This window comes from Sabethes cyaneus, chromosome 3 (genome assembly GCF_943734655.1).
Source record: "Sabethes cyaneus chromosome 3, idSabCyanKW18_F2, whole genome shotgun sequence".
NCBI lineage: Eukaryota > Metazoa > Arthropoda > Insecta > Diptera > Culicidae > Sabethes > Sabethes cyaneus.
The window spans coordinates 137,217,420-137,235,034 of record NC_071355.1 but is presented as its reverse complement, the minus strand read 5'-3'; the positions used below and the strand labels follow the sequence as shown (position 1 = coordinate 137,235,034).

General features: G+C 39.6%; 1 protein-coding gene across 1 annotated transcript; it reads right to left on the bottom strand.

Annotated features, from left to right (window-relative positions):
- Positions 1–2,054: 2,054 nt before the first annotated feature.
- On the bottom strand, positions 2,055–9,323 carry LOC128743910 (synaptic vesicle glycoprotein 2C-like). Its single transcript, XM_053840602.1, has 7 exons — positions 8,918–9,323; positions 8,358–8,860; positions 7,967–8,254; positions 7,702–7,913; positions 7,418–7,635; positions 7,189–7,348; positions 2,055–2,232 (listed from the first exon to the last, which is right to left on the bottom strand). The coding sequence occupies exons 1-7, from the start codon at positions 9,321–9,323 to the stop codon at positions 2,055–2,057; spliced, it is 1,965 nt and encodes a 654-aa protein (XP_053696577.1).
- Between the last annotated feature and the right edge of the window lie 8,292 nt (positions 9,324–17,615).

Below are 17,615 nucleotides of genomic sequence, written 5' to 3'. Positions count from 1 at the left end.
GTACTGCATGATTAATTTAATTATTATTTGCAACCAAAATACTTAGAGCAAGAAAATGCAATGACAATCATTTTTGCATTCTTTGATATTAATAAATCCTTTTTTATATTATGTAAAGTATACCGCATTTAGCTTTGTTGATACTACTTATATACATATCTTCTATTAATCGACTTTAAATGTATTAGTATCTTACACAAATGCTTCATTTAATTTAGTTTTTACTATGCTATGGCATTTCAATTTTTGATTTGAATTAATTAAATGTTTGCTTTTATTCTACGAGAACTTATAATTTCAATTCTGATATAAAAACTAAGTCTAACCTAAAATTAAAAACAATACAATTGATATAAAAATTTTCTAACCACTCCTATTCTCTGTATCAATCAATGTAATCAATGTGAAAAATCAGCTGTAATATAAAACGATACAAATTAGACATAATATAATTTCTTAGAAATAATTTAGAACAGTATCAGCAAAACAGTTATTTCCGAAATGTGCAAAAATAAATTTTGTATTACTATTTCTCTAGAAGGCGAAATGAGTAATTTATGAAAAAGCAAGTTGAGTCATTTGACTATTCATGTTTGTATTCATGTTTATGTTCGTTGTGGCATATGTTTCTTGATCCTCAGTATAAAAAGGTTTGATGTTACACAAGAAAGACAGATCGCGATCTTTCGATCTGGTAAAAGTGCTGAATATTGAATACCAAGAATAAAACACTTTATAAAGAATTGGAGACCCTGCTCAATTAAAACTCGCACCAAATGCCAGATGAGCATTAAGTGTGGTACAGGCAACCAACAACTTTTGGAAATGTTCTGGTTTAAAACTTATGTGCAACATGAGTTGAAAACGTATATGAAACCCGATCAACCTGTAACATTGACACCAGATCCGAATAAATATGGATTCGCGTATGATACACTGTGTTCAGTGAGTTCAGAAGGTGCTGATCCTTTCAATACTGCGGAAATCCGGTCAAGCCAACGACAACAATTGATCCGAGTATGTTTGAAGCTCGGCTAGGCGGTGCTGCTAGATAGAGTCAGTAGGATTGTTGCACTAGCCCCGTAACTGTCCTGTACTCAGAGCCGGCTGTGAAGTCTGTCAATAAAGAACGGTCAAGTCTTAGAAAAAGACGTCTAAGCCCAAGGCTTTGCTTTATTGATCCGAGTATTGGCAGAATATCTGCTGGAATATGACTCGTTTATATAATTTTACATTACTCGACAACATGTTGCCATAGCAGACAAAATTACTTGGGGAATATTAACCGAGAAATCCTACTCTACATTCGATGAATGGAAAAGACTCTGACCTAAATACGCTCCACTTTAGAGCAAGGTATCAAAAATTGGCTTGATTCGCCTTTGGGTTTAAAGGACAAAACCTCCGAATTCCAATGTATACTAAGAATTTTCCTGTACCTATTCTTACAGCTGGCTGCGAAGTCTGCCGTATAAAAGTTTCGAAATCGAAGTGTAGTACCTACCTAGGCTTTGCCATGCTTTGAGAGAATAAATAAATAAAACATGGTAACAATAATAACAATAAGGATAAAAATAAGCACAATAATTATTATTATTATAATGATAATAACAGTTATACCAATAATAATAATAATAATAATAATATTGTTAGTACTAATAACTAAACATATGTAACAAACAGCAACATTTGATGAACAACCTTGATTTCGAGCATTGCAATTTTTTCCAATAACACATATAATAACAATATAATAAATTAACAAACGCTAACGCTTCCTTTTATCGCCATGCTAAACGGTTGAACTTCCCACTAGCCATCAAGAATGTATCATTTAAACTTATTACAAATTACGATACATATCAGTGTGCAACAAAAACATAAAATTTAAATTTACAACTGTCAGATATATATCACAATCTCTTAATGGAAAACTAGTACTTGCATCCTCTGTCTTCTATAAGCCTAATATTAGGAATTATATAAAATCAGTGGAACGTTTATGCTCGACACGATGGACAAGATTCTACACTGTGGATACTTGATCGATTTACTCATAGCAAAAGACAAGGATCCTTTAAGATGATTGCGGATGATATTGGGACACTAAGAAAGATCGTTGATATGATAGCAGCTACTTTCGAGGTTGCCACCGGGAATGATGCGTATAACGGAGCGCCAATCAATGCTCCAATGTGACCACCGCAAACGAAAAATCCAAGCGCAGTACATCTGAAAATAAATATAAAATATGATGGGACAGCTTTGGATCACGTCGTCGGCAATTCTACAAAATGTCTTAAGCCAAATATTTTTTTCACAAAATCATATATATTAGGATACAAGTTGAGCTATGGTAGTATGTACATCAAAATTGATAGATTTATTTTAAAAAAACAGGTAAACAAAATTATTCATCGCCAAAAAAATTTACAACCTTGTTTTAAAAAATAATTTATAATCAAGTCATCCAAGCTAGAAGAAATGTATCCCTAAAATATCAAAAGGACGAACGCTCGGGTTATTATAAAATTCCCTGCAAGAAATGTTCTGCTGTATATATCGGACAAGCCCGCCGGAAATTCGTCTTAAAATAACGAACGTACTAATGATTTCAGTGAGCAATACATTCAATCTGCTTCCAACCTGAGGTTGAATGTGGGAACGCAAAGCATTTCAAAAGGTGACAAAATTTTCTCATCTGAATGCGTAATATCGAATTTGTTTATTCAATCCGGTTTGAAACTGGTTTTATTTGTCAAATAAGAGCAAATTAACACAGAAATTCATCCACTTTCAAACCGGGTTGAATAAACAAATTCGTTATAAACTGAATCTGTAGCAAACAACAAGTTTGTTGTTTGTATGCAGTCGGGCACCACTGAACCGCTGAAACGCATTTCAATAAGTTTTCAGAAAAAATAATAAATACCTGACTTCAAAGAATTTTATACTTACACAAATATTGACCAAACCTCGTGATTTTAGTCATGATTTTGAAATGCGGTCAGGCATATATTAATATTTTTTTTTAAACGATGGTTCTGGATGAAGGGACGGTAAGGGAAAGTAAGGAAGAAGGATTTTTTGGGAATGGAGGGGGAAGAGTGGAAAGGAAGGGGGGGGGGGTAATAGGTAGCTACGCTTAGCACGTCGTCGTCCCGCCATAAAACACAAAGTTAGATTAATCTTCTCGGTCGGTGGTCTCTACAGTAGGTGGAGGAAGAGGCACAATTGTGTCTAAAAATAGTCCAACCCATGTCGCTACGTTAATAAGGGGGTTTGTGCAGACTCCTTTCGATCAGCGCCTCTGTGGTACACGGGTATCAACGAGCCACATGCCCTGGCGGGTGTTGTGGGTTCAAATCCGATTATAATCTCAGATTATAGCTTGGTTCGACCCAAGCACCTTCCAGCATTGAACAAAAGGTAGGAGTCACAAAGACAACTTGTTAAGCGTAGCTACCTATTACCCCCCCCCTTCCTTTCCACTCTTCCCCCTCCATTCCCAAAAAATCCTTCTTCATTACTTTCCCTTACCGTCCCTTCATCAATTGTAGAACCATCGTTTCAAAAAAATAAACAAATATCGAAAATATTTTTTTTTGTCTTTTGATAGTTTGCAGATGAAAAAGACGTCCTATCTTTGTATTTTGTTTTTAGAAAGCTTAGAAATTTTTGCCAAAAAATTCAGAAATAAATAATTTTTAATATATGAGAAACAATTTTTAAGCGAACAATGGATATTTCTAGTTCGTCTTTGCCAATAATTACTTACTTACTTAATTGGCCTAACGTCTTATGACAAGGCCTGCGCAGTATAATTTCTCCATCTGTTTCGGTCCATGGCAACTGATCTCCAGTTCCGCGGGCACCCAGTGCTCGCCAGATCTCGCTCCACCTGGTCTTGCCACCTCGCTCGCTGTGCCCCTCTTCGTCTTGTTCCTACCGGATTTGATGCGAAAACCATTTTTGCAGGATAGTTGTCCGGCATTCTAGCAACATGTCCTGCCTAACGTATCCGTCCAGCTTTAACCACTTTCTGAATACTTGGTTCCCCGTAGAGACGCGCGAGCTCGTGGTTCATTCTTCGCCTCCATACACCGTTCTCTTGCACTCCGCCAAAGATGGTTCTTAGCACCCGCCGTTCGAAAACTCCGAGTGCTCGTAGGTCCTCTTCTAGCAATGTCCACGTTTCGTGCCCGTAGAGGACAACCGGTCTAATTAGCGTTTTGTACAGTGTGCACTTTGTACGGGGGCTCAGATTGTTCGACCGCAAGTGTTTGTGGAGTCCGTAGTAGGCCCGACTTCCGCTGATAATACGTCTTTTAATCTCACGGCTGGTATTGTTGTCCTCTGTTGCCAGCGAGCCAAGGTATACGAACTCGTCGACTACCTCGAACTCATCCCCGTCGATTACCACGGTGCTGCCCAAGCGAGCCCTGTCGCGCTCGGTCCCGCCCGCCAGCATATACTTCGTTTTAGACGTATTTATCTGCAATCCAATCTTCTCTGCTTCGCGTTTCAGTCTGGTGTACTGATCTTCCACCGCCTCAAATGTTCTGCCGACAGTATCCACGTCGTCAGCAAAGCAGATAAATTGACTGGATTTATTGAAAATCGTGCCCCGCATTTCGATCGCCGCTCGCCTTATAACACCTTCAAGCGCAATGTTGAATAGCAGGCAGGAAAGACCATCTCCTTGTCGAAGTCCCCTGCGAGATTCGAATGGGTCCGACAATCCACCCGAGATTCTCACACAGCACTGGATCCCATCCATCGTAGCCATGATAAGTCTAGTAAGCTTACCCGGAAAGCCGTTTTCGTCCAAAATTTTCCATAGCTCTTGTCGGTTTACGCTATCATATGCGGCTTTGAAATCGATGAACAGGTGGTGCGTGGGGACTCGGAATTCGCGGCACTTCTGGAGGATCTGCCGCAGGGTGAAGATTTGGTCTGTTGTAGACCGACCCTCCATGAAGCCGGCCTGGTAACTTCCCACAAATCTATTGGCTACTGGCGATAGTCGATGAAAGAGGACTTGGGACAGCACTTTGTAGGCGGCATTCAGGATAGTGATGGCTCGGTAGTTCTCACAATCCAGCTTATCACCTTTCTTGTAGATAAGGCTTATCTGCCTTCTTTCCACTCCTCCGGTAGTCGTTCCGTATCCCAAATCTTGACAATCAATTGATGCAGACAGCCGGCCAACTTGTCCGGGCCCATTTTAATAAGTTCCGCTCCAATGCCATCCTTTCCCGCTGCTTTGTTGTTCTTCAGCCTCTGGATGGCTTCTTTAACTTCCCTTATCGATGGGGGTGGCACATCTTCGTCGCTTGCTGCACCAATGTGGTCACTTCCTCCGCTATCATGGTCTTCCGCCTGCACGCCATTCAGGTGTTCATCGTAGTGTTGCTTCCACCTTTCGATCACCGCACGGTCATCAGTCAAGATACCTCCATCTTTATCTCTGCACATTTCGGCCCGCGGCACGAAGCCTTTGCGAGATCCGTTGAGTTTCTGATAGAACTTCCGTGTGTCGTGAAAGCGGTACAGCTGTTCGAGTTCTTCGCACTCCTTCTCCTCTTGGTGGCGCTTCTTTTCCTTGAAGAGTCGGGTTTGCTGCCTCCGCTTCTGTTTGTATCGCTCCACATTCTGACGGGTGGCTCTACGCAGCATTTGTACCCGCGCTGCGTTTTTCTCATCCAATATCTGCTGGCATTCCTCGTCAAACCATTCGTTACGTCGATTCGGTGCCACACTGCCTAGGACGTTCTCCGCTACGCTGTTAATGGCTGTTTTCACGGCATTCCAACAGTCTTCAAGAGGGGCTTCATCCAGCTCTCCCTCTTCCGGCAGCGCGGTTTCGAGAGATAACGCGTAGTTTTCGGCGACCTCTGGTTGCTTCAGTCGCGCTAGATTATACCGTGGCGGGCGGCGGTATCGTATGTTGTTCACAACAGATAGTTTTCGACGTATCCTTACCATCACTAGGTAGTGATCCGAATCAATGTTAGCGCCCGGATAGGTTCTGACGTCGATAATGTCTGAAAAGTGCCGACCATCTATCAGAACGTGGTCGATTTGTGATTCTGTCTGGTTGGGTGATCTCCAGGTGTACCGATGGTAGAGGTTATGCTGGAAGAAGGTACTACGTATGGCCATGTTCTTGGAGGCGGCGAAGTCGACAAGTCTTAGGCCGTTTTCGTTCGTTTGCGGGTGAGCGCTGAACCGTCCAATCACCGGTTTGAATTCCTCCTCCTGACCAACCTGAGCATTACAGTCCCCGATGATAATTTTGACATCATGTCTTGGGCAGCGGTCGTATTCACGCTCCAACTGCGCGTAGAATTCGTCTTTGTCATCATCGGTACTTCCGAGGTGAGGGCTGTGCACGTTAATTATGCTTATATTGAAGAATCGGCCCTTGATTCTTAATCTGCACATTCGGGGGTTGATCGGCCACCACCCGATCACCCGCTTCTGCATCTCGCCCATCACTATAAAAGCTGTGCCCAGCTCGTGTGTATTGCCGCAGCTCTGGTAGATGGTATGGCCATCTCTATACGTACGTACCATCGTTCCTTTCCAGCATACCTCCTGCAGCGCTACGATGTCGAACTTGCGGCTCTTCACTTCTTTAGAAAGCACGTGGGTACTTCCGAGGAAATTTAGAGACCGACAGTTCCATGTTCCTAATTTCCAATCGTTAGTCCGTTTTCGTCGCCTGGGTCTTTGCCGATTGTTCCGATTAGAGTTATTATTATTACTTACGGAGTCCATTGCTTTGGTTTTTTTAGTGGTTCAGGCTTGCAAAGCCCGCAACCAACCCCACAGTATCGCCGGAGGGCCAACGTAGCTCGAAGGAGCCCTCCCCCCTGTCAGCATACGACCTTGGTTTCCACCGGGGTTGGTTACCCGATCTCCACCCGAGGTTGCTCGTATCCCGGCTGGTACCACGAGGAGGTTGGGGTAGGAGTTGCTAGGTAAGAGGCTGTGAACCACTGTGGGGTCTATTTTATGCCCAGTGCACAAGGCACCGATGGTACGCATTACCTAGCCATTTATCAGCCTTGCCAATAATATATACCTTAAAAATCATTTCTGGTACGAACATAAACAGCGACGCGTAGTACAGCACTTTTTCAATATTATACCGATAAATTGCAAAGTATTGTTGATACGTACCTTAACATTGTAGTGTAATTTTCGATAGCCAATAAAGTCAGGGCTGCAATTCCAGCAAGCATAAGTCCTTGAGCCGAACCTGCGGTCCATACCACTTGCAAATCATGGTACAGGAATGCAAACGTTATACTAAGACAGATCGAAAATCCAAAACACAGAACTGCAAATAGGTATCGGTTGATTTGTCGATTAGCGTCTCCAACGCGCCCAAATTTCAAGTGCTGCTTACTTGCAACTCTACTCCTTCCGAACCGATGGGACCCTTCTCCAACCATTAACATAAAGATTATACCCGGTAGCAAAGCTCCGAAATGCGATTTCCAAAGAGAGTCCAAATAAATGTTATATTCAAAATCCCTGTCACAAGTCGACAACAACCTTAGTGTCGTTATATTGTTCATTAAACAGTTGATGAAGTGTCGCTCAGTTAGGTCAGTATCAATCAATCTGAAATTTAACCATTAGAGTCTTCGATTTAATATATCTAGTTTAACTCATTAAAAGTTAGCATACCCCACATCATCAAATGTACTATATTTAAATTGAGTGCGGCTAGTTTTCACATTGGTAAATTCAGTATACTGAAAAGTGCAGTTATTGAACGTTACGTGACTGATGAACATTCTGCGAAAAGTGCAGTTTACAAAACGACAGTTGGTATATATGATGTTTTCAATCGATTTGTTGAAGTCATTGTTTTCATATGAAATGCTATCCTTGTTGATCTAAAATGTTTCAAATTAATCTTTATTTTCAAATCGACAATTACCTGACGCACTGTGTTACGATAGTAGTTTTCCGATTCCGTGCTTTTAGAGTACTCGGCAATGTAAATTGTTAATCCATGATAAACGAAGATAGTTGTAGTCCACGCGGCAAAGAGAAGCAGTGTTTGTTTGAGGTTTAATTTATTAAACAATTGAGCGAAGCTACCAAAAAATAATGCAATACTAGTGGCCATTTCCTGTAATACTGAGGTCGGTAGATTTCGATGCGTTCGCGTTCCAGGCAGCTCTAATTCAGTTAACGCATAACCACCGCGCGTTCGATTACTTTGGTATATTTTCTAAAAATGTACATTATTTTTAATTACTAATACGGTAGCTAATGAACACGAAATTGGTGTAATGACCATATGTATTTGCATGTATAATATGAACAATACATACCTGATATATTGTTAATGCTTCAACTTCTCTGGAGTTCTCCAGTAGATACCTAGGGGATTCGGGCAGCCAAAATAATCCAAGAATTGAAGCAAACGTTGGCAATGAACTGAGTAGCAAGTACCGATGCCAAGCGCTGAAATGTTCTTTATTTTCCAGCATGACCTTTTGCCCCGTAGCGGGTACCGTAATTGTAGCGATTGCACCCGCTACTAAACCTCCTGCTACGCCGAATGCTCCAAGAAGCCCCAAAATTCGAGCTCTAAAATTGACCGGAGTTAACTCGCATAGGTAAACGGAAGCTGTAGGCAGGGCTCCCCCTATCCCAACTGCAGCACAAAAGCGAGCCATCATAAACGGTCCATAGGTCGGCATAAATGCAGCAATGACAGAGAAAACTCCGCATACAGCCAGGCAACTCAATAGGGACTTTCTTCTACCCGTACGACCAGCTAATCCGCCCCATAGCAGTGCTCCCAAAGCCATACCAAGCAATGTTATAGAACCTGGCAATTATTCAATCAATTAACCCCCTCTGTTTTGCTCACTAAACCCATACTCACCGAGCCAGCTTTTCTCAGTATCTAGTATACAATACTCCACTTCTGCAGAAGGTATAATGTAGAATACCGCATAGATTTGGATTGCATGTCCAGAGAGACCAAGTCCACTGATGATGGATGCAATCAATTGAAATTTTCCAAATCCCGCTTGTTTTATCGCATCTGCGTGGAATTGACTAAGGATGACATCGTCGCTGTAGTCAATCAGTTCACCAGATTCTGATTGGGAACCCCGAGCTGTTGAATTTGAGCCATGACTCTGCGTGGAATGATTGCTGTTATTATTATGAGCCTGAAGCTGGGTATTTGATATTCCATGCGTATACTGCATCGTTCCAGCCGGTACACCACTCAAAGATGGAGATCTAGGTCTAACCAGACAAGCCTCTTCAGAATCGTCCGACATAGTTATTACAAAAAATCATCTGTAAGAAATAGTAGTTGTTTGTTATAATTTTTTTTTAAATTTAACGAATAATATCAGATATATTGACGTAGGAATACGTCTTTGATTTCTATCTATATTGGGGTGCATTTTAGAAAAACGAAAATGGAACATGTAACTAAAAGTAGTTATAGTGCGTGCAATTATAACTCAGTCATCCTTTAATAGATTCTAGAGATATTGGTATCAATCGATTGGGAATTTTTCAAAATATCCATTAGTATACAGTAGATTACATGTTTCCCTAACAGACGTTTAATAATTGAGAAAATATTAGGGGATTATTCATCATTTCATTATATTTTCATTTTTTTTGCCTTCCAACGTCAATGCATCCTTAGCACGGATGACAGAAATATGTAGATGAGGTATGGGTTAAGCTCTCTTATGATTGTATTTAATTTACTTTCTTCTGATTAAATCTTTGAAACGTTAAATTTGTGGCGATGAACTCGGGTCCAAATAGAATTGCTACTAATTGTGTAACACGTCATGGATAACTTTTCAATATAATAAACTTCGAAAGTAATGTAATTTCGACTTCTGTCTACCGTACTAAAATGTATTGAACAATTTCATCTAAACGATCATGAACATAAAAGTCTATCCTGATTACAGATCCTACCAGTAGCGTTTGTCCGGTAAACAATATTCCCAATAGTGTGAATCCTCACACCAATAACCCATCTAAAGGACGAGAGTTGACAACCTTTTGTCCTAAGTTTCAAACAAACGGAAAACAGTGATACCATTTGCACAACAAATTGCAAATTTAAAGTTATTAAAATAAGAAAATACTTTGTAACGGATATATTCACTATTACACAGGCTTTCAAAACTAGTATACCATTATATCTCTTGTTTGTTTTTCAATAGTTAAATAGTGCATTTTTATATACAAACGTAATATTTGCAAACCTGGGACATTTTTTTCTTTTTTATTTTCAAATAAGGCCATTACAAATATTTAAAAAAGTTTTTGTCCCTCCGGTGTTGGGCCACTGAAGCGGGGGTGGGGGGCGAAAAAAAACATAGAGAATTTTTTAATCGAGCAAAAAAAATATGGATTTTAGGCATTTTTATTTTAAGTTTAAACGTGAAAACCAAATCTATTCTTGCTTTTAATATATAGGTTGTTAATTTCCATGCAAAAATCTAAGAAAAAAGACAAAAACGAAAGAATTTTTTTTTGGCCGACTTTCGGAAATTCCGTTGTTTGAATTTCCATATCTATTTCATGGTAGAAGCGTTAACTCAACTCATACACCCAATTTTCAAGTTTTTCAGCCTGTACAGCCCACAGACAATTGATTTTTTAAAGAAAAATTTAACTCATATCCTACAAATTATTTTTTTGCCCCCCGATTTTTCAATCCAATTTCCAAGGGGGGGGGGATGACAAAAACTTTTAAAATGATTTGCAATGGCCTAATTGTTTGTCATTTTCGATGAAACATGTAAAATTTGAAAATGAAGAAATGAAAATCCTGGAAGTTATAAATTTTTATATGGGTCAATTTATCTCAAGCGTACACACCGACTGGTTGAATTCGACCAGTTAGTTGAAATATTCGCCAGAGAATCTATACCTATAAAAATGGATTTCTGTCTGTCTGTCTGTCCGTATGTTCCTTATAGAATCGAAAATCACTAAACCGATCGGCGTGAAAATTTGCATGTAGGGGTTTTTGGGGCCAGGGAAGGTTCTTATGATGGTAAGAGACCCCTCCTCCCACTAAAAGGGGGCTCCCATACAAATGAAACACAAATTTCTGCATAACTCGAGAACTAATCAAGCAAATGGAACAAAATTTGACATGTGAGTGTTTTTGGAGACAAGAATTTTTTCTATGGTGAATTGAGACCCCTCCCCGTTTTAGAAGGGGAATTATGACCCCTCTCCCCTCTAAGAGGGAGGGCTTACATGCAAATGAAATACAAATTTCTTCATAACTCGAGACCTAATCAAGCAAATGAATCCAAATTTGGCATGTGAAGGTTTTTGGAGGCAAGAATGTTTTCTATGGTGAATTAGGTCCCCTCCCCACTTTAGGAGGAGGGACTCCTATACAAATGAAATATAAATTTCCTCATAACTCGAGAACTAATTAGTCAAATGGAACCATATTTGGCATGTGGGTGTTTTGGAGGCATGAATTTTTTCTATGATGAATTAGGACCCCTTACCTTTTTAGGAGAGGGGGCTCCCAAATAACTGAAATACAGATTTCTTCATAACTCCAGAACTAATCAGGCAAATGGAACCAAATTTGGCAAGGGGGGGGGGCTTTGGAGGCAGGATTTTTTTTATGATGGTTTGAGACCCCGCACCCCTGTGGTAGAGGGATAAGGACTCTCATACAAATAAAACAAATTTTTGCGTAACTCAAAAACTAATCGAACTCGAGAAATTTTAGACTCTTTCATAAAACATTAGTCAATAACAAGACCACTGCGGTGGACCAGCCCCCCGTGGAGATCACCTCTATCTAGATTTATTTATTTTCCTAGATCTACAGACCTCTATTACTTTCCTTCAGTTGTTCTGATGGATTTCAAAACAAATAGTTAAATTTTTTGAATGAAAACTTTTTTTAACATATATGTGTGAACAGGACTCATTTATTCTTCTATGTAGTATGAACACTCCATTAAGGCTTTACAGAATCTGCAGTACCCCGCTGAAGAGCTGCTTGAGTCCTGCCTAAAAGATTTTTGCAACCGCAAATAGCAGTCACACACTCAACTCCTGAGGGGCTACGGGGTGCTACCAGAGACCCATGGCAATGTTTTCCCTTAATATTCGTGCTGAACTCAATCGATGAACTTAAACTTATATCAAAGTTCCACGGCTGCTTTTAAGGTTTTTCGGTATAATTTATACTGCCCCTCACTCAAAAGCTCCCTGGAGGTTAGAGTTTATGCCACCTGCGAATTACAATTCGCATCTAAGGTAGTGTTGAATGGTTGCACGATTGAATGAATACACAAAATGATAAAATCCGTCAGAAAAATTCTTCCAAGGCGTGTTACTGCAAGACGTCAGCAGGAAGTCCTGATTCTTTCAACTAGATCACTTCCATTTTGTTCTTGGCAACTGAAACACAAATATCGAGATTACAGCGCTTCCAAATAAAGTAATGCCCCTCAATTGATCAACCGGGTACACCCTTTTCATATTTCATACTCCGATTTCGGCATGTTCTTTTTGAATTAATGTCTAGGGGCTCCTGTTCCTCGTTATTTAGACGGATTTGAATAAATTCAATCATTTATTTAGAAACATATTGAAAATAAAATTTAAGTTTTGGACCGTCAAAGTCTAATACCTCGATTTTGATCAACCGTGTACAGGTGTACCCACTTAGCAATTCCACGATAAAGAGTGCTCCGAAAAAATATAAAATTTTTGGAAAAAAGTGTCTCACTGTAGACGTCTCTCCCCTATGCAATTTGAAAATTTCGTGCAATATTATGCATAATACAACAATGCTTCATAGCCTAAAATAGTGATTCGATAGTACGTACATTTCGGGATTTCGGTAATACGTACGCTAAACGAAGCAAAGATGTACGTACTATAGAGGTTTAAGGTACACCGGGGCAAGTGGGACCTAAAAATGCATAGTTTGGGTTTATTCCACTGTGTTTTCTATACCTATGCATCACTTCGAAGGATTAATTACGAAAAAGGCCTATCAATTTACATGAAATGAATCTGGAGGAGAATTTTCAAAATTATGGTGATAGATCCCACTTGCCCCATTTACCGGGGCAAGTGGGACCTATATTCAAATTTGATTAAAAAGCATAAAATAATGGTAAACTGTGTAAGTTAATATACAGCAATGTTAAAACATTGCAAGAAGCAATCAAAAACAATATGTGTTCGAAGAGTTCATTCAAAAATACACTCATTATGTTTACCTACTGTCATAAAAACATGTACTTTTACGTAAAGCCTGTGGCCAAAATATCATTTATAGATAGGTGCGTCAAACTTACAACGCAAATTGAAAATAATGCTCAAATTTAAAGTCCAATTTTGATGTTTGGAATGCCTGTTATAAATAATCTATAATTTTAATACATGCGTTTAAGTTGTATCTTTCATTTCTAGAAAGGTTCGGTTGGAGAAAACGAGGTTGAAGAGAGTTATGAGCTCCGTTCCCACTTACCTCGTATTCCCACTTGCCCTTATCTTATCTGTATTAACATTTCATTGTACTGTGCAAAAACGAGCTTAAAAACGGACGAAATCCAGAAACGGCCGGGTGATTTTATGTAAATGAAAATGTAAAATTTTCCGGTGAATCGCGTGGTGTCCACCCCTTTCCTGTTTGTCATCAGGAAGTATCTCATTTTGCTCATTTTTGCATACTTTTAACAATATTTAAACTTATTGGGCTAAGACCAAATAAGATTTTGAGAAAATAAAACTTGAAAGCAATCCTCTTTGATTCTACGGACTTCATTACTTAAAATAATTGAGCTTTTGAATCTTGGTTTTTCAAGCTCTTGCTTGAATTAGTTTAAATATTGTTAAAAATACGATAGTGAATAAAATAAGATACCTCCCGATGACAAACAGGGAAGGAGTTGGCACCAGGCGATTCACCGGAAAATTTTACATAACATCACTTATCTTTTATCAGCTGGCAGGCAATTATTAAAAAAAATTCAACATCCAATATTACTTCGAGGTTTAGTTTAATTTCAGTAGTGAAATGCCAGATAAATGAACAAAAACATGTAAAATGAAACAAATAGAAACAATACCTCTATTTAAATACTCGATCTCAGTTGGGGCCCCTTTATCTCTTAGCCACGAAGTAACGAAAATTCTCATAATGCGGGAAACAAAACCCTTCTTCTTCATTTGAATGTATCTACCCTTTGTCAGCTCCTTTCTCCTGTTGTCTTTCAGTCACTTCTAAATCTGTTTTGTTTTCGGTATTCGCCATAAAGCGCCACATATCTTCTTCTACCCCCTTGTTTTAATGCGCACCATATTTCTCCCTTGCAGGAGTCGTCCAGCCACTTGTTCAATGCTATCATTCCAAATGCAAGCCAATCGCATCCCTCTACCCATTTTAACCTTAAGGGCCAAACAGTATTCCGTCGACGTCAATTTGACAGTAAATCCATGGAAAAACTGTCAGAATACTGCTGAGGGACGTGTTAACGCAGCATTCTGTTTGGCCCTTTACTTCTCCCTCATGAGAGAGCGCCTCCCTCGTTTTTCATATTTCGCTGAAAAAAAAATTAAATAAATTTTCGTGATCGACCCATATGATAATTTATTTTGTTATTGAGTAGATATTCGTAGTAAGATTAGTTCATTAACTGATTTTGTTATCATATCTTCTTAAGTTTTCAAAATAACATTTGATATCTTATGTATAAAAATGGATTTCTGTCTGTTTGTCGGGATGTTCCTTATAGAATCGAAAACTACTGAACCAAACGGCGTGAAAATTTGCATGTAGAGGTTTTTGGGGCCAGGGAAGGTTCTTATGATGGTTAGAGACACCTCCCCCCACTAAGAGGGGGGGCTCCCAAACAAATGAAACACAAATTTCTGCATAACTCGAGAACTAATCGAGCACATGGAACAAAATTTGGCATGTGGGTGTTTTTGGTGACAAGAATTTTTTCTATGGTAAATTGAGACCCTTCCCCTCCTTTGAAGGGGAATTATGATTCCTCTCCCCTTTAAGAGGGGGGGCTCCCATACAAATGAAATACAAATTTCCTCATAACTCCAGAACTAGTCAAGCAAATGGAACCAAATTTAGCATGTGGGTGTTTCTAAAGTCAATTTTTTTTATGGTGAATTGAGACCCCTCCCCTCTTTAGGAAGGGAATTATAACCCCTCCCCCCTTCAATAGTGGGGGGCTCCCATACAAAGGAAATACAAATATCCACATAACTAGAGAACTTATCAAGCAAATGGAACTAAATTTGGCATGTGGAGGGTTTTGGAGGCAGGAATTTTTTCATGATGGTTTGAGACCCCTCGCCCCTGTGATAGGGAGATAAAGACTCTCATACAAATAAAACAGAATTTTTTGCGTAACTCAAAAACTAATCGAACTCGAGAAATTTTAGACTCTTTCATAAAACATTAGTCAATAACAAGACCACCAGAAACTATCAATAGTAACCTTAGATGATTCTGGGCGAGACGGACTCTGACCGCGAGTGTTGCCGGCGACCTGTCGTCGGAAGCGCCGGCCATTGCGGAGGGGGGGGAGAGAAGGCAGCCCCCCGTAGAGATCACCCCTATCTAGGTTTAAATATTTTCGTAGAACTACTGACCTCTATTGCTTTCCTTCAGTTGGGTCACCCCTGCGAAATGGTACTTTCTACGAAAAGATTTTCCGTGAAATGGTACATCTCGCGTAAGGTTTTTCGCGAAATGGTATTCTGCGAAACTCTATATTCCGCGTTATGGTCAACCGAGAATTGGTGTTCCGCAAAATGGTATTCGGCGAAATGGTTTGTAATGATGGTGAATATTTAAATGCTACCCGCTTTATTTGTTGTTGTTGTTTTCTATTTTACTGTGAGGATAATTTGTACATTAAAACGCCCATGAACTCCTCCGAAACTTGCAAAACTCGAGATTGCGATAAAGGTCATCCGAGATTGAGGATTTATGTACAACACAGTTTAATTTGTGGCAATACGAAGTTTGTCGGGTCAGCTAGTCACTTATAAAATGATTTTTTATTATTTTATACGCTTCGACATTTGATATTCAATACCTTAATGAAACTAAAGTATATTATTCCAAACTCTGAATACCATCACGTTACTGCTTTGTCTGCTGCATCTGTAGCACCTACTTTCCACGTTTGAATATTCGGATACACACCTGGAGGCATCCAAATGGAGACTCTAGCTTTCAGATCGATCATTTATTTATTTTATTTATTTATGTACCATCTCCGACTGCGTCATACAGATTACTAATAAGCTAATTTAAATCTTTTAAACACATTTCTAGACATCGTAAAATCAAACACATTACAAACATCATTAAATGACCGTAAACAAAAGCTAAAACAATTATTATAGCCGTAGTTAGTTCTGTGAAACGGAATTACAAATAATGGCGGATTACGAAGCCGCCGAGGAAGTACATTCCATCGCATCTGATCCAGGAGCTCGGAGCATTCAACGTTTCCTGTTATGAGATCAAAGACAAACAGCCGCTGCTGTTTGACTCGCCTGGCTGAGAGTATCTCCAGGTTAATCAACTGACAACGTTCTGGATAACTTGGAAGATTAACTGGGTCATTCCAAGGCAGCTGACGCAAGACGAATCGCAAAAATTTTTTCTGGATACGCTCAATCGCAAGGGATTGCGTTATTTGGGAAGGCGCCACAACAGGGGATGCATACTCCAAAATGCTTCGGATAAGCGAGCAATACAGTGGCAATAAACGTCCGTGAATCCAGAAGCATGTCGCCGCACAAAACCAAGCACTATGTTAGCTTTGGCAGTAATTAGGCTTATGCACTCGTTAAACCTCAGCTTCGAGTCGATTGTAACTCCTAGATCGCGGATAGAGTTGACACGTTCCAGACAATCCGATCCCATTTTATACTGATGTAGAGAAACAGTATTGCAGCGACTGTAGTAAATTACTTTGCATTTTTTGCTATTAACACGCATGCCGTTGTTACCACACCAAATAAGCAGTTGGTTGATATCTGCTTGTAATGCGACGTAGTCGACAGGAGTGGCTATCACACGAAAATTTTTTAGATCATCGGCAAAAGAAAGTTTTGATGATGAAAGCAGTTCCAGCAAGTCGTTCATATAGATAATAAAGATGAGAGGGTCAAGCACACTGCCTTGTGGTACCCCAGATGATATGCAGAATATTTTGGAGCGCACAGAATTTACTTTAACGAAGGCTCTGCGGTCAGAGAAGTATGAGCCTAACCATTCAGTGAACCATGCTGGAAATCCCATGTGGTTAAATTTGTCGATGACGAGATTATGTGAGACAGTATCAAAGGCTTTGGCAAAATCAAAATAAATCGAGTCCACTTGTCGCTTAAGTTCGATCTCATGTGATATCGCTGTTACATAGCACATTAGATTCGATGTTGTAGAGCGATGTTTCATAAAGCCGTGCTGACTGTTCGAGATGATCGGGATCATTGCTCTGTACAAAGTTCTGTGAATCAGTTTTTCAAATGCTTTACTAAGGCAGCAAAGGATGGATATACCCCGA

What these genes read in the sequence shown, in the direction of transcription:
- LOC128743910 (XM_053840602.1), bottom strand. Translation starts at nt 9,323, where the DNA reads ATGTCGGACGATTCTGAAGAGGCTTGTCTGGTTAGACCTAGATCTCCA. An exon ending in TACTGAGAAAAGCTGGCTCG is followed by an intron (nt 8,861 to 8,917) that starts GTGAGTATGGGT and finishes AATAATTGCCAG; the next exon opens with GTTCTATAACATTGCTTGGT. An exon ending in AATTACACTACAATGTTAAG is followed by an intron (nt 2,233 to 7,188) that starts GTACGTATCAAC and finishes ATTTATTTTCAG; the next exon opens with ATGTACTGCGCTTGGATTTT.